Source organism: Zalophus californianus, chromosome 8, assembly GCF_009762305.2.
Source record: "Zalophus californianus isolate mZalCal1 chromosome 8, mZalCal1.pri.v2, whole genome shotgun sequence".
Classification (NCBI taxonomy): Eukaryota; Metazoa; Chordata; class Mammalia; order Carnivora; family Otariidae; genus Zalophus; species Zalophus californianus.
Genome location: NC_045602.1, coordinates 117882987 through 117900839, shown reverse-complemented (window position 1 = coordinate 117900839; position 17853 = coordinate 117882987). Strand labels below are relative to the sequence as shown.

At 39.1% G+C, this 17853-nt stretch overlaps 1 protein-coding gene across 3 annotated transcripts in view; it reads left to right on the top strand.

Moving 5' to 3' along the window:
• Window positions 1-348: 348 nt before the first annotated feature.
• The window catches only part of RBL1 (RB transcriptional corepressor like 1), a 60464-nt gene continuing 42959 nt past the window's right edge, over window positions 349-17853 (top strand). Inside the window, exons 1-8 of one of the 3 annotated variants that reach the window (XM_027623728.1) lie at window positions 349-657; window positions 4382-4515; window positions 10755-10955; window positions 11335-11399; window positions 11501-11629; window positions 11741-11901; window positions 14473-14522; window positions 16714-16900. In XM_027623728.1, the coding sequence (XP_027479529.1) occupies window positions 502-657; window positions 4382-4515; window positions 10755-10955; window positions 11335-11399; window positions 11501-11629; window positions 11741-11901; window positions 14473-14522; window positions 16714-16900 (1083 nt within the window). In that variant the 5' untranslated portion in view covers window positions 349-501. The remainder of the gene's footprint in view (window positions 658-4381; window positions 4516-10754; window positions 10956-11334; window positions 11400-11500; window positions 11630-11740; window positions 11902-14472; window positions 14523-16713; window positions 16901-17853) is intronic. The other 2 variants (XM_027623727.1, XM_027623729.1) reach the window with 2 other exon arrangements.

Genomic DNA, 17853 nt, shown 5'->3' with positions numbered 1-17853 from the left:
GGGCAAGTCTCAGTCAGACTATGTTTGGCGGGGCAGTGACAAACCCAGTCCCATGGGTTAGTGGTACAAAGGAGGCTTCTCCCTAAGATGACCGAGGACATCTCGCAATTGGCAGCCGGACCCAAACCAAAGACCTGGCGAGACCAGGGCGGCGCCGCGGGCGTCAAGGCAGGATATGGACTACAATTCCCAGCAGACTCTGCGCGCGGCTGCCGATCCTTCCGCACCAACTTACTCCGCTGGCTGTGCCCACCGCTGCCCGCCAAGGACCAAGCCCAGGTTTTTTTCTGGAACCGAGGCCCACCTTCTTATCACAGTTCCAGAGAGAGATCACTGAGTGCCCTGGAGGAGAAACGGACTTTTTTGAGAAGCGCGGATGCAGACCATCGGGGAGACGTCGTTCTGAAGCCATCGACTTTCGCGCGCTTTGGCGCGGGTGGTTGTGGGTAGCGCGCCCAGGAGGGAGAAAGGAGCCTCGGGGCTGTGACCGCGGCCTGAGGGATGTTCGAGGACGAGCCGCACACTGAGGGGGCAGCGGTGGTCGCCGCGGCTGGGGAGGCCCTGCAGGCCTTGTGCCAGGAGCTGAACCTGGACGAGGGGAGCGCGGCCGAAGCCCTGGACGACTTCACCGCCATCCGGGGCAACTACAGCCTAGAGGTGAGCGGCGGCAGGTGGGGCGGCCGGACCCGACCCCCGCCAGGCCCCACCCCTGCCCCGCCCCTACCCCACCCTGTGGGGCGGTGGGAGTTTCCCCACCGGGAAGGGTCGCTGCCCCGCCGGGCGCCGCCGAGTGCGGAGCTGGAAGGGCGGGTGTAGACCCGTCTTTCCATTTTCTTTCTGAGGCGGGAAACCGAAGTCCGGAAGAGGAGCGGCTTGTCTGCGGTCGCACGCCCCTCGGGGGTCCCCTAGACTCCAGACCCGCTTCCCGCCGAGCGCCGCAGACATCATGATAGCGCCCGTAAATCTGTTAAAAAACCAAATGCCGGAATGGTAAAAGCTGAAGTGAATTGTAGTGCCGACACCACCGCCCAGCCCTTTAAATATGTCATCTCACTCCGTTCTCGCCACAACCCTGGGAACTCGAGCTGTGATCGCCGTTCCATGGGAGCGCCTAAGCAGCGTGCCCAAGCGCGCGTGGTTAGTGGTGGAACGGGGCCGAGGAGTCCGAGCCTTCGAACCGCGTCACCCCGGCGGCGGAGGTGTGGGCTGCTCGCTGTGATGAAAGCCATCATCGGCAAGGGCGGCTCAGCCCCTGACTCCTCCCGTCTCAGTATCTTGATGCTTAGCGCAGCGCCTGGCTCTGAATAAAATAAGCGTAGGCCGTCATTATTGGATTTTTTCCCCAACCATTCTCGTATGGAGTCCTCCCATTAGCCCTGTGAACGTGGCAGGGCAGTATTATACCTGCTTTCCGGGTAGTAATGTCAAGGCCCAGAGGACTGTGCTGCCCAGGGTCATTCTGCTAATTATAGGAATCCATTGTAGAGGTAGCATTGCGATGGGATGTATTTCAGCATACTACCCCAGTAGCCTTAAATTCAGAGGCTTTCCTGCATAATCCAAGGGCCTGGACGCACTGACTCACCACCCTGTGAAATAATTAATTGCTGGGTTCAGAGGCATGTAGTTGGGTATTTGGAGTTGAGTGTTGAGGGGGAAAATACCTGAGAGACGCTCTTACTTTTTTTTTTAATAAAGATTTTATTTATTCATTTGAGACACAGAGATAGCATGAGCAGGGGGAGAGGCAGAGGCAGAGGTAGTGTTGCGGGGCTCGATCCCAGGACCCTGGGATCATGACCTGAGCTGAAGGCAGACGCTTAACCATCTGAGCCACTCAGGCACCCCTGAGACACTCATATGTCTCTGGGGTAGGACTGGGTAGACTGGATAAAGGACAGCGACCTGCACCCGTGGGTGGCATGACTGGGCTGAACGAAGAATAGGAAAGTGAGGGAGATTATGAATTATGGCCACTCAATGAAAACAAACTAATTTTTAAAAGCCTGAGAAGGCATTTCTGACTTCCCAAGACCTCTTTCGATCTGTCATTGAATAAACATTTACTCAGTGCAAAGTGTAGTCAAGGCATTAAACTAGGCACCTCTTTCAAAAAAATTTTAAAGATTTGTCTGTTTAGAGAGAAAAAAGAGAGCACGCGGGGGGGAGGGGCAGAGAGAAAGTCTCAAGCTGACTGTGTTATTAGCCGGGTACAGGACTTGATCCCAGGACCCTGAGATCATGATCTGAGGGGAAACCAAGAGTCAGATGCTCAACCAACTGCCCCACCCAGGCGCGCATCAAATTCTTGAATATGTCAAGTTTCTTCCCACTTGAGTGTTTTCTCCATGACATTCCCTCTGTCTGGAAACTTTTCCCTCACTCCCTACAACCGGTAGATTGAAGAACTAAGTCAACTAGGTGGAGTTGATCAGGACATCTTAAATGTTTGATTTAGAAAGCACAGATGTGTGAATTAAGATTTGGTGACTTTATTCTGTCCCAAGTCTTATTTTCCTCTTTTTTTTTTTCCTTCTGTTTGTTTTTGGTGAAAGGCTCTTGGAGTAGGTATTTTCATATATCTACTATTTCTTAAGCCTTCTCCCCAGCTCCTACCCCTGTCAGTATACCAGACAGGCTTCCACTTATATTTCCCCTTGCCTTTCCCTCTCCCCTCTTACATTTTGGTGATTTGCCATTTAACCAATTTTAAGTCTCCCTCTGTGAATCCTCTGACCTCTACTCAAAATCGGTTACTCTCCTATATTCTCTCACATTTTATCTTCAATTCTTATAGCATATATCTCAACAATTAAAGATAACCATTATTTGTTCCTTTTCTTCACTCTAGATTTGGAATTACTTGAGGTCAGAAACTATCTTTGTACTTCTAAGGTCTAGCATCAAAGAATTTAAATAATACAGTTACTTTTTGGGGGGGGAGCAAAAATACCAGTACTTGGGGCGCCTGGGTGGCACAGTTGGTTAAGCGACTGCCTTCGGCTCAGGTCATGATCTTGGAGTCCCGGGATCGAGCCCCACATCGGGCTCCCTGCTCAGCAGGGAGTCTGCTTCTCCCTCTGACCCTCTTCCCTCTCGTGCTATCTCATTCTCTCTCTCTCAAATAAATAAATAAAATCTTTAAAAAAAAAAACCAGTACTTAAATTTTCTCTATCTTAATGGTGTTTTCATCTAGTAAACTGTATCCAATGGCTCTCTAATACTTGGATGCTATTCCCCAAAATTTGTTAATCAAAGCTTCTAGGGCACCTGGGTGGCTCAGTTGGTTAAGCGACTGCCTTCGGCTCAGGTCATGATCCTGGAGTCCCGGGATCGAGTCCCACATTGGGCTCCCTGCTCAGCAGGGAGTCTGCTTCTCCCTCTGACCCTCTTCCCTCTCGTGCTCTCTATCTCTCCTTCTCTCTCTCTCAAATAAATAAATAAAATCTTTAAAAAAAAGAAAAAAAAGCTTCTAAAAATATCAAACCACAAGCTTATATGCCTCATTTAATACCTTGAGCAAATAAGACTTCTCCCTGCATTAGGGTAGTAACACTGGGTTTTAATTCTATTGGTGGTCACCCATTTCTGTCCTTCCCTTTTCGATTATTACAAGAAATCTTTCAATGCTTTTATTCTTTTAGAGACAGGTCTTAAAGAGGCTCTGCAGAACTGTGCTGTAAGATTTGTGTCTAATTCTGAATCCTTAAATTACATAAGTAGTTCAGTGGTAAAGTCATGAAGTGATTCTAGCTTGACGATATCTCAAGTCTAAGGCAGACAAGTGTTGAATTCCCAAATGTCATGCTTTTTATATCATTGTAAATTGAGATATCTGCTGAAATAGGCTTACTTACTATTTTAAGATTGGATAAATCCCCAAATTTTTACCTCACAAAGATGGTGGTCTTCTTTATGTTGTACAAGATAGATACGAACTTTTTATGTGTGACTCCCTTGCCAACTTTCTACTCTCTTCTTTGCTTTCTCTGTCAAACTGGTTAAAAAAGAAACATGAAACTGGAATGGTGGAAAGGAACTTAAGCATCATCAAGGCCAAGACTAGTGTTTCAAATCAAGAAAGCTAATGCTGAGAAATTTTAAGAGAGCTCTTTCAATAATATTGGATTTGGGGTGTAGGTGAGAGATCTATTTTTAGATTAGTGCTGATTTAGCATCTTACACAGGACTGAGAATAAGAGTTTTATACTCATTACTGCAAAACTAAGCTTTGTGACCTTAGCAAATAACCTTCACTGCTCTGGACTGTTATATACATAATGAAAGTAAGACCAGATAGTTCTAAGATCTTTTCTGGTTCTAGAACTCAAGCATTTTAACATAATATATTCACTTTGCTGTTTGTCTTTTGCCTGCCAGGGAGAAGTTATACACTGGTTGGCATGTTCATTATATGTTGCATGCCGCAAAAGCATTATTCCCACTGTTGGGAAGGGTATCATGGAAGGAAATTGTGTTTCACTTACCAGAATACTGCGTTCGGCTAAACTAAGGTAAAGCACTTTGATTTTTCAAACACTCTTTTATAAGTACTAAATTTACTTTTGGAATTTAATTTTTGCGTAACTCTATTCCATTTTAAGTTTGTTGTCCTATAGGTATTCCTTTCCAATTCTCATATTCTTCCATTGCCTTTCTTCCTCAAATTCTGACTTCAGCCAGAGACCTCTATACTAATCTTTTTAATCTATAATTTTTTCATTATTTTTTTAAAATTTGGAAAAATTTCAAGCTTTTAGAAAAGTTGCAAAAATAAGGAAAGCACAAAGAACACCCATATACCCTTGACCCAAATTCACTTATTATTGACACTTTATTCCATATGCTTTGTCATTTGATCTTTCTCAAATATTTTTTCCTCAACCATTTCGAAGTAAGTAGCATGCATTACAGCCCTTTACCCCTAAATACTTCATTGTATATTTAGGTAACTACCACCGTTATCAACTTCAGTAAAGTTAACATTGATATAATAATTTAATCTATCATCTCTTCTAGTTTTATTAGTTGATTCAATAATGTTCTTTATAGCAATTTTTTAAAAGAATATTCCAATCTAGGATTAGGTACTACCTTCACTTATCATATCTGTTTAGTTTCCTTTAATTAGGAATATTTCCACAGCAAGAATATAGTCCACGAACACCCCCCAAACCCCTTTTTAATAGATTACTCCTCATTTTGGATTTGTCTCATGTTTTCTAATGATTAGAGTCAGGTTATACATGCCCATATAGAAAACTACATAAATAATTTTGTGTCCTCACTGTATCACATCTGGAGGCATGATATCCATGTGCTTTGCTTGTGTTAATTTTTATTATCTGCTCAACGTGCTGTCCTGTTTTTCTGCTGTATAGTTAATATTTTTTACTGGGCAACAAATAATCAGTGTGTCTTAGTTACAGCTTTTACTTGCTCTAATATTAATCATATGGAACTATTTGCCTGGATACAAAACAAAAGAAATGGAGTGACCCAGATTTGGGTAGGTGGTAATGTTCTCTGTTTCTGGGTTTTTCACCCATGACAGAACTATTTGAGGTGGTTGTCTATTTGCTGTCCTGGGTTTCCAATATGGAAGACAAACTTTAAAAGACCTATCAAGGGAGAGCAAGTAAGTTTCAGTTCATGCTAAATTAAAAAAAAAGTCTCTCAGAACAATTTTAGTTTGCATAAGTGGAAAAATAATACATTCAAGACAATGTTTAAAACTTTAATAAATATCAGTTTTTGTCATTGATGATAAAAATAAAATGAAAGTGTAATTAAGATTGGTGGAGTTCAGGTAATTTTTTTAATTGAGCAAAACCTCCCTATACTTTATAATATTAGGTTGTTGGGGAAACTGAACAAAAAAAGAATAACTTAAAATTTGGAGCAGTATAAGCACATAAAAATTTCAGATAATGAAACATTCTGGAAATGGTGGTTTGATTGCACAGTGGGAATGTACTTAATACCACTTAATTTACACTTAAAAATGGTTAAAATAGTAAATTTTATGTTATATATACTTTTACCATAATTTTTAAAAAGGTTCACAAACTTTCAAATAATACAGAATGTTTGAGAGTATAAAGATGTCCCTTTCTTTTCTCTCCCCAGAATTAACCACTTAAACAATTTACTGTCAAAATATATATATATATTTTTTTAAGTAGGCTCCACACCCAATGTAGGGCTTAAACTCACGACCCTGAGATCAAGAGTCGCAGGCTCCACCGACTAAGTCAGCTAGGCACCCCAATAAATTGTTAAGCAGAAAAAAATCTGTTTTTCAGTATTTTAGTTGTTTTTTTAAAACATAAATGAGATCATCCTATATGTATTGTTTTGAGTTGCTTTTCTTTATATTTTGGTAATTCTTTTTTTTTTTTAAGATTTTATTTATTTATTCATGAGAGACAGGGAGAGAGACAGAGGGAGAGAGAGAGAGAAGCAGAGGGAGAAGCAGGCTCCCAAGGAGCAGGGAGCCCGATGCAGGACTCGATCCCAGGACCCTGAGATCCCTTGGCTCATGACCTGAGCCGAAGGCAGACGCTTAACCATCTGAGCCACCCAGGCGCCCTATATTTTGGTAATTCTTACATATCACCATAAGTAGCTCTTCCGCACTCTAGGACTTAAGATAAGGATGTTTCATATATTTACCCAACCCCTTGTTGATGACCATTTATCCAATTCTTTGTGATTACAGACAGATCATTGTGAAATGTATTTCAGATGAAATACATACATTGCTCAGCAGGGAGCCTGTTTCTTTCTTTTTTTTTTTTTGGTAGAAATGTACCATTTTATTATTACAAAGATTCTCACGAAAATGAAAATAGTATCTCAAAAAGGATACTAGACTACCAGTCTCCACCTGCAGAATTGGGCGAGGATAGAGGGCAGGCTGTGGGAGTTCTTGACTCACATGGGGCAGTGGGAAGGCATGATAACAGAACCAATCTAAAAATGGCTGATGTTACCTTAAGGAGCCTGATGGGGGGCGGGGTGGTCCCTGAAGACCCAGCCACTCCTTCTAGAAGGGAGCCTGTTTCTCCCTCTGCCTGCTCTGCCTGCCGCTCTCCCTGCTTGTGCTCTCTCTCTCTAACAAATAAATAAATAAAATCTTTAAAAAAAAGTTTCAACTAAAAAATTCTTTTGCTATTAAGTATAATATTAAAAAGTAGTATCTGTTGTGCAATTTGAATTTTTAATAAAGTTGTCTGCATCTCATTGTTTTAAGTATTGAGAAGTAATTTTTCCACATTTTCCATGAGTTTTTCAGTAACTTATGATTTAAATCAAGGTGACATTCATTCATTCATTATTTTCATATTATAATAGAACCTAATGAATATTTCATTCATGAAAAATTATTTTTTACACATTTTAATTGGAACATTGAGGATACTAAATTTTTACAAAGTGATTTTCTTTTTTATCTTTTGAGTGCCATTAAAATTCAGTAGTATGCTGCTTTTGGGACATACACCCCATATTTACCATCCCTACTCTAGTGTGTGGTAAAATATACATAACATAGGGGCACCTGGGTGGCACAGTCAGTTGGGCATCTGACTGTTGATTTCAGTTCAGTCATGATCTCGAGGTTGTGGGATCTGGCCCCGTGTCAGGCTCCCAGCTCAGCAGTAAGTGTGCTTCTCTCCTTCTGTCCCTCCCCCCACCTGCGCGTGAGCACGCAAGTGTTCTCTCTCTATATATAAATGAATAAATGAATCTTTAAACAATATATATATACGTAAAATTTATCGTCTGATTTCAGTGGCATTAAATACATTTACATTGCCATGCAACCATCACCACCATCCATCTCCAGAATTTTTTCAGCTTCCCAAATTGAAACTTCATAACAAACAATAGCTCCTTCTCCCTCCTAGCCCTTGGCATTTATCTGTACTTCATTCCTTTTTATGGCTGAATAATACTCCATTTTATGGATATACCACATTTTTTTATCCACTTATTAGTCGATGGATACTTGAGTTGTTTCCACCTTTTGGCTATTATGAATAATGCTGCTGTGAACATTTGTGTGCAAGTTTTTGTGTAGACATATATTTTCATTTCTCTTGGGTATATATGTATGAATGGAATTGTTGGGTCATAGGGGAACTCTATGTTTAATCTTTTGAGGAACTGTCAGATTGTTTTCCAAAGTGACTACACGAGTTTACATTCACACCAGCAGAGTTTGAGGCTTCCATTTTACCCATATCCTTGCCAATACGTGTTATTTTCTTTTTTATTCTGGCCATTCTAGTGGGCATGAAATGGTATCTTCTATTTCCCCAGTGGCCAATGATGTGGAGCTTCTTTTCATGTGCTTATTGGAGTATTGTATTCTCTTTTTTTTTTTTTTTAAGATTTTATTTATTTGCGATAGCAAGAGAGCACGAGTGGGGTGGGGGATGGGGGGGAGCAGTGGCAGAAGGAGAGGGAGGAGCAGGCTCTCCACCGAGCAGGGAACCCGACTTGGGGCTCGATCCCAGGACCCTGGGATCAGGACCTGAGTGGAAGGCAGACGCTTAACCAATGAGCCACCCAGGCACCCTGGAATAATGTATTCTTTACGACAGAATTCCAATGAACAGAATTGTTTTGAAAGCTAGGAAGTTTACTTTGCTGCTTATTTTACTTTAAAAAAAAAAATCATACTCACAGGTGAAGTAATAATAATGCTATAATTTTTTTTGTTTCCAAACATTCTGATGTACTTTGTTCCAGGTTAGAACAGCAATCTAGAAATAGCAATAAATACAGTGGATTTACATGAGGATGTATTAGTCAAGCATCTTGTTTATAAAAAACAGATGCCAACTACTGACTTTGGCTAACTTAAAGAGAAAAGAAATTTACTGAAAGGATATTGAATACCTGACAAAGTCTTTTTTTTTTTTAAAGATTTTATTTATTTATTTGACAGAGATGCAGCAAGAGAGGGAACACAAGCAGGGGGAGTGGGAGAGGGAGAAGCAGGCTTCCCGCCAAGCAGGGAGCCAATGCAGGGCTTGATTCCAGGACCCTGGGATCGTGACCTGAGCCGAAGGCAGATGCCCAATGACTGAGCCACCCAGGCGCCCCGAATACCTGACAAAGTCTTTACGATGACTTGAGAAAATAGACTTGGAAAACGTCCAGGAACAAAATGAGTCTGGCTAAAGCCAAAAAGCATATCACAAGAATTCATCTAACAAGGACAGGACTTAACATGGCCAGCAGTGCCATCCCTGGGCATTGCCACTGTATTTGTCCCTAATAGCTGAATGTTGCTGTTGATCCTGCTATAAGAATTTATCACTTGTTCAGTTTTCTGCAACAGCAGCTCCAGATTCAAAATCCCAAATATGTATCAAGGACCTCAGGTTTTATTCCTTACCCTAACTTGAGTGAAGCTGATCTGTCTATTAGCAAGATTCAAAACTGGGGAATTCCTCAAAAAAAGGAAAGAATTTGACATGCTCAGCATCCCTGCCTCCAAAACAAAGTCTCCTATAAGGAGTCCCTATAAGGGACTCTAACTTGTTAGCCAAAATAAGTATTTAGTAATCTGGCAAAAAAATTCTTGTTGCTGTTATTGATAAGAATCTTTTAAAGAGGGCGCCTGGGTGGCTCAGTCGTTAAGCGTCTGCCTTCGGCTCAGGTCATGATCCCAGGGTTCTGGGATCGAGCCCCGCATCGGGCTCCCTGCTCTGCGGGAGGCCTGCTTCTTCCTCTCCCACTCCCCCTGCTTGTGTTCCCTCTCTCGCTGTGTCTCTCTCTGTCAAATAAATAAATAAAATCTTTAAAAAAAAAAAAAGAATCTTTTAAAGGACTTAGATTCTCAGATTTCAGTCAGCATATCTGGAGTTTGAATACCTATGGATAATTAGCTGACGATGTCTTCCATCACCTTTTTAAAAAAAAGTATCATTCTGGGGTACGTGGCCGGTTCAGTCAGTATAAAGCCTGCGATTCTTGATCTCAGGTTTGCAGTTCGAGCCTCAGGTTAGATATAGACATTACTTAAAAATGAAATCCTAAAAAAAAAATTCTGTATATAACGCTAGACACTTAAATGAACTTTAACACTACAAATTTTCAGTCTAAGACCATACTAACATGGGGACATAAAAAATGTACCCATAATTGAATAAGCCAGAAAGGTGGAATAATAATCTATTAAGTGATTTTCTGGTTATGTACTACCTTCTTCATTTATATTTGATGGTGGAACCACATATTGGAACATAAACACTTGAATTGTATTCCTAAACTAGAACTATCTGGTGCTTTGTGATCAACTTCCACAATGCACTATTTGGGAGATTCTATCTGTCCTCAAACTAATTTTGTGAACTCAGTCTGTTGACATTTACTTTGTAATATATATACAAATTAATGTCTAGGTGCTGTAGGGAATAAAAGAAGTAGATAGGTACCATCACTTCATGCATAGGAGCAGACATTTATGTAATGACTACTAATTCAAAATCTATATTCCCATAGTGATTCTGGGAGCTGGAGTAATTTCATAGCACTTGGGAGTGAGGTTTTTCAGTTGCCTTTTTTTTTTTTAAATAAATTTAGGCTTTTAAGTAAAGATTCTTTCTTTTAAAAAAATAAGATTCTTAAGATTCATAGGCATAAATAAAATGTTAATTTGTCCATTATATGGACTCACTTTAAAGTTGCTTTTTTAAAATAAGTAAATAAATAAATATAGTTGCTTTTTTTTGTTTAGTTTAATACAGTTTTTTAGTAAAATGAAGAAGTGGATGGACATGTCAAACCTGCCACAAGAATTTCGTGAACGTATAGAAAGGCTAGAAAGAAATTTTGAGGTGTCTACTGTAATTTTCAAAAAATTTGAGCCAATTTTTTTAGATATATTTCAAAATCCATATGAAGAGCCACCAAAGTTACCACGAAGCAGGAAGCAGAGGTAAGACCCTTAATTAAATAATTGACATAAAAATAATACAAATTATGCTATAAACTTTGGAAATTTGCATTTTTTAAAGTCTGCTTTTTATCAGAAGTATCCACTTGCAAAAAAATTTAAATTTTTTAAAAATCCATTTATAATTACCATATCTGGAAATTCAGGGTAATATTTTCACTTATTTTTTATGGTCTTTTTATTTTATGCAGATTAGAAAGATTTATTTATTTAAGTCCATTTAATGAACCATAAATTGTCCTTTGTGAATGGAATTTTACATGTAATTTGACTTGTTATTTATATTTGCTGTTTCAATTTAAATGACAATGTGGAGTGATATTTAGCAAGTTAGTTAAGAAGTACATTTTTTCCTTTCTAGGAGGATTCCTTGCAGTGTTAAGGATCTCTTTAATTTCTGTTGGACACTCTTTGTTTATACTAAGGGTAAGGTGATACTTTCAATAGTTTTACATTTCTGCTGTGGGAATTTGGTGTTATTTGACATGAGAGGTTTCTGGTCTTTGTGTCTTTTTTTTCTTATAAAGGTAATTTTCGTATGATTGGAGATGATTTGGTAAATTCTTACCATTTACTTCTGTGCTGCTTGGATCTCATTTTTGCCAATGCCATTATATGCCCAAATAGACGTGACTTGCTGAATCCATCATTTAAAGGTAAGACATTATTTACTTTTGAAAACTGGTCATCAGTATTTTAAAAAGTTTTAAAAGTTGACCATATTCTTCTAACCATTTCCTTTTGCTCTTAATACCTTATCAAACTAGGTTTACCATCTGATTTCCATACTGCTGACTTTAGGGCTTCTGAAGAGCCTCCCTGCATCATTGCTGTACTGTGTGAACTGCATGATGGACTTCTAGTAGAAGCAAAAGGAATAAAGGAGCACTACTTTAAGCCATATATTTCAAAACTCTTTGACAGAAAGGTACTGTACTTATAAGTGAATGGCTAAGATTTTTAAGGGTCAGCAGCAGAAGCCTCAAAGGAAAAAACAATGTTTTAAGCAAGTTCTCAGCATTATAGGACTCGGGGTCGAGATTTCCAGGTTTCAGTCTCTGCCATGATGCAAAATGCTGTAATGCAGAATCGCGCTATGATCTTTTGTGATGTGCAAAACTGAGCTGTTAAAGATTGTGACCGACTATATGTACTGTCAATTAAATGCACTGGCAGAGATAGCTGTAAGAGATTTTGATAAAAGAATTATAAAGAACAGAACATTGGAGTAAGCCTGATAAAGAATTATGAAAAGCAGGTCGGGGTAAATTAATTTACTGCCACAATTTGAATAACTTCTGACTACTTACTAAAGATGGGATGATATATAACAACCATAGCTTCCATATAAATAGAGCTGAAAATCTTTTATAGTTTTGTAGCCACTTGCAGGCTTCCTGCATGCATTCTGGATTTTTTTCTCAGTAATTTATTTAGCTATATCTATGTTTATGAAATGGCTTGTTCCTCTTGGTCTCATTTCTTACCTCCCCAACATTGAGCCATTTAATCCAGCTAGTACTTGAGTTTTCTCTTTGGTAAAAGAAAAAAAAAAAAGGGATTGGATTAGGTCATCACTGTGGTTCCCCTCTTTGTAGATAATATGAGATGTTTCTTCAAGCATAAAGTCTTACCTAACTGGGTGGTTCTTCTGTTACACAAATTTTTGTATCTAGTTTTACCTTCCTGTGTGTGTGTGTGTGTGTGTGTGTGTGTGTGTGTGTGTGTGTGTGTGTATCATGGCTCCTTATCTGTATGTTAAATATCTCCAGCATAGTAAATTTTGAAGGGAACTCAAGGATTATCTTTTGTGCTGTGCAAAAGCAGCACACTAGTGGCCCTGGGGTATAATGACCATACAGCTTGGTTTGCTTGGATTATCTAGGTTTTGGTTGTTGTCTTAGCATAATTATTATAGCACCTCCTTTCACTCCAAAACTATTCTAGTTTGGACAGTCGTCCTCCTACTCATGGGCCGCAGATGTTTTGTTTGGCCTATGTAGAGTGTTCTTTATTTTTATTTTATTCAATTTTAATTTTACATATAAAAACTTTTAATATGAAGATCTCTCTCAAGGGGTGCCTGGTTGGCTCAGTCGGTTAAGTGTCCGACTCTTGATCTCAGCTCAGGTCTTGATCTCAGGGTCATGAGTTTAAGCCCCATGTTGGGCTCCACGCTAGGTGTCAAGCCTACTTAAAAAAAAAAAAAGGGAAGGGTGCCTGGGTGGCTCAGTTGGTTAAGCGACTGCCTTCGGCTCAGGTCATGATCCTGGAGTCCCTGGATCGAGTCCTGCATTGGGCTCCCTGCTCGGCAGGGAGTCTGCTTCTCCCTCTGACCCTCTTCCCTCTCATGCTCTCTATCTCTCATTCTCTATCTCTCAAATAAATAAATAAATAAATAATCTAAAAAAAAAGGGAAAAAATCTCTTTCAAAAGTCAGAAGCTATGGAAATACAGGGTTGGAATTTCTACATGAAATTTCTGCATGGGTAACTATTGTCAGACTAAATGATGGCCACCTCTTTTAGGATGGGAAGTATGCTTTCTATCCTCTTAATTTATATATGTTGAACCCTGACCCCTGAAGGCATTTGAGTTTGCAACCCTGATGGTAGTAACCTAAGAATAGTGTGGGTGCACAGAAAATATTATAAACAGGGGCACCTGTTTCATGCTCCACCTCCATCAGTTGGTCGAGCATCCAAGTCTTGATCTCAGGTCTTGATCTCAGGGTTGTGAGTTCAGGCCCCATATTGTATGTGGAGCCTACTTAAAAAAAAAAAAAAGAAAGAAAGAAAATATTATATAAGCAGTGTAGTTTTCTTCTCTCACCAGCAACAGTACCTATATTCCCTTTGAATCTTTCCTTACCTGACACATATTATAATTCAATGTTAGTTTCCCTTCTCCATAGACCAATGTTTAAAATTGGACAGCTTTTTTCAGAATCACTTGGGGAACTTATATAAAATGCTGCCTTGGCTCAGGATTTGAGGTCCATCAATCTGCATTTTTTTAAAGTCCCCCTAAGTGAGTGCCTGGGTGGCTCAGTTGGTTGAGCGTCCAACTCGGTTTCGGCTCAGGTCACGATCTCAGGGTCATGAGATTGAGCCCCGGGTTGGGCTTCAAGCTCAGCCTGCTTGAGATTCTCTCTTCCTCTGCCCCTCCCACCTGTTTGCATGCTTTCTTTCTCTCAAATAAATAGATAAATCTTTAAAAAAAAAAAAGCATCTCTAACTGATTCTTATGTCACTAGAATTTAGAAACCACTGCCATAGGCTAACTTAAAAATATTTTCAAAAATTGACTGTAAATTTTTAAAGTATTTTATTTGCATGCTAAATAGGTTTTACTGGTTTAAAAGAAATATTCAGTAATTCTGTTTTGTGTGTATATTATTTATAACAACTGCCAATGTGAAAATTTAGATAAATGTCATGTTTTTGTATCTATGTTATTTTGCTTAATTACATGTCAAAAAATGACTTTTTCTTCCCAGATTTTAAAAGGAGAATGCCTCCTGGACCTTTCCAGTTTTACTGATAATAGGTAAGTATTTAGTACTAATGGTATCTGCCATATTATAGGCTGTCAATGATGATTTATTGCAATTTGTCAAGTGGAACATTATATCAAGGTAACTCCTCCAAACTCAAGTTCCTTCTGCATTAGTGGCATTTACTGAAGTTGTCACTAATCCTTGTTGTCTTTGAGTAGACATATTTTACGATACCTTTGGCACTTAAAAAAAAAAGAAAAGAAACTTTGGCACTTAAAAGAGCTACTTCCAGAGAAACTTATAAAGAGACCCAATGATTTCTGTATTTGAGTGTATGTTCTTTTATTAATCAAATATTGGCAAATTCAGAATATATTTCAAAACCATTATCGTCCCCTCAGTGATCCCATCTTAATTAGATTCAGCTAATTTTCAGATTAAGTTTATGCTCTCAAAGTAAGTTATTATTGCTGTGTATGTGAATGCAAAGCATGTCCATAATCAGATAGGAACGTCTGATATTGTTAGGTGGGTAGAGTTAAAAACTGGAAAGTCATCAGCTTTTGCAGGCCTTGGAGTCTTAACTCTTCCTTCAAGTCAAAGTAAATCCATTGTGAAGGTACCTGGCTGGCTCAGTTGGTAGAGCATGCAACTCTCAATTTTGGGGTCGTGAGTTTGAGCCCCATGTTGGATGTAGAGGTTACTTAAATAAATATTTTAAAAAGAATCAATTGTGTAACTTAGTTTTATTCTAGCAGCTTAACATAATTCTTGGGGTATCTGACTGGCTCAGAAGAGCACACAACTCTTGATCTTGGGCTTGTGAGTTCGAGTTGGGTGTAGAGATTACTTAAAAATAAAATCTTTAGACCCACAACTACATGGTCAAGTAATCTTCGACAAAGCAGGAAAGAATATCCAGTGGAATAAAGGCAGTCTCTTCAACAAATGGTGCTGGGAAAATTGGACGGCAACATGCAAAAGAATCAAACTGGAGTGCTTTCTTACACCATACACAAAAATAAATTAAAAATGGATAAAAGACCTAAATGTGAGACAGAAAACCATCAAAATCCTAGAGGAGAGCACAGGCAGCAACCTCTTTGACCTCAGCTGCAGCAACTTCTTGGCTAGACACGTTGCCAGAGGCAAGGGAAACAAAAGCAAAAATGAACTATTGGAACTTCATCAAGATGAAAAGCTTCTGCACAGCAAAGGAAACAATCAACAAAACTAAAAGGCAGTCTACAGAATGGGAGAAGATATTTGCAAATGATACATCTGATAAAGGGTTAGTATCCAAAATCTATAAAGAACTTAACCAAACTGAACAGCCAAAAAGCAAGTAATCCAGTTAAGAAGTAAGCAGAAGATATGAATAGACACTTTTCCAAAGACTTCCAGATAGCTAACAAACACATGAAAAGATGCTCAACATCACTCATCAACAGGGAAATATAAATCAAAACCACGATGAGGTATCACCTCACACCTGTTGGAATGGCTAAAATGAACAACACGGGAAACAACAGATGTTGGTGTGGATGCAGAGAAAGGGGAACCCTCTTGCACTGTTGGTGGGACTACAAACTAGTGCAACCACTCTAGAAAACAGTATGGAATTTCCTCAAAAAGTTAAAAATAGAACTACCCTACAATCCTGCAATTACACTACTAGGTATTTCCCAAAGCATACAAAAATACAGATTTGAAGGGGTACATGCACCGCAATGTTCATAACAGCATGATCAGTAATAGCCAAACTATGTAGAGAGCCCAAATATCCATTGACTGATGAATGGATAAAGAAGATGTGGTATATATACACAATGGAATATTACTTAGCCAAAAGAATGAAATCTTGCCTTTCACAATGACATGGATGGAGCTAGTGTGTATTATGCTAAGTGAAATAAGTCAGGCAGAGAAAGACAAATATCCTATGATTTCACTCACGTAGAATTTAAGAAACAAAACGAACATACGGAAGGGGAGAAAAAGAGGGAAACCATAAGAGTCTCTTAAGAGAACAAACAGAGGCAATGCAGGGAGGTGGGTGGGAGATGGGCTAGATGGATGGTGGGTATTAAGGAGGGCACTTGATATGATGAGCACTGGGTGTTGTAAGTCATGAATCACTGAATTCTCCTTAAACCAACATAGCACTGTATATTAACTAGAATTTAAATAAAAATTTGAAAAATAAAAATAAAATATTTTTAAAATAAAATCTCTTTTCAGCAAAGCAGTGAACAAGGAGTATGAAGAATATGTTTTAACTGTTGGTGATTTTGATGAGAGGATCTTTTTGGGAGCAGATGCAGAAGAAGAAATTGGAACTCCTCGAAAGTTCACTGGTGACACCCCATTAGGGAAACTGACAACACAAGCTAATGTGGACTGTAATCTTCAACAACACTTTGAAAAAGTAATATAACTTAGCCTGGCCTCAGTCTTGAATGATCTTTTTCTCTCTGTGTGTGATTCTACTAACAACAGAAGCATCTTTCAAGTTAAATCTTGAGTTTCTTCTACTAATTTGTATTTCCCATGAAAGCCTTAAAAGGTAATTTTTAAAACTATGGCATTTAGTATTTTTACCTCATTTCTTGATGTTTTTCATATTTTTGATATATTTTCCCAGAATGTCTGGGCTTTTCAGTAGGGTATGTGTCTTTTGACATAAAACAGGATTTATGTGGGGCGCCTGGGTGACTCAGTCAATTAAGCATCTGACTTCAACCCAGGTCATGATCTCAAAGGTCCTGGGATCAAGCCTCATGTCGGGCTCCCTGCTCAGCAAGGAGTCTGCTTGTCTTTCTCCCTCTCCCTCTGCCCCTACCCCCCTGCACACGAGTGAGCTCTCTCGCTCTCAATAAATAAAATCTTTTTTAAAAAAAGGGATTTATGCTTTCCTATCATTCTTTCTTTGTATCACCTTAGCCACTATTCTGTTGCTTTAAAATTTAGTTTATTCTCCTACCCATGATAAATTATGTGCTTTCCCTGAACTTCAGCCATAGAACGCTGGACTTGACTGTTAATAGTGAAGGTTTAATTCTGCATTTCTGTGTAAAATGGGTTGGAGGATGAGGTCTAATGGAAAGTTCACTGGTCTAGAAGGTAGAAAACCTAAGTTTCAGTTCAAGCTCTGCCATTAACTTTGTGAGCTTAAACAATTTTTTTACCTTCTTTGTGCCTGTCTCATATGTAAAGTGAAAATGTGTATATTTCAAATGAATATTAGGATAAAATGAGATTATAGGTAGTAGGTACTTTGAAAAATTTTTGCTTAAATGTAAGGATGTTATTAGCATAATATTGGTAAAAATTTGGTAGTTAACCAGAGGAGGGAGGAAAAAAGTCCTACTAAATATGAAT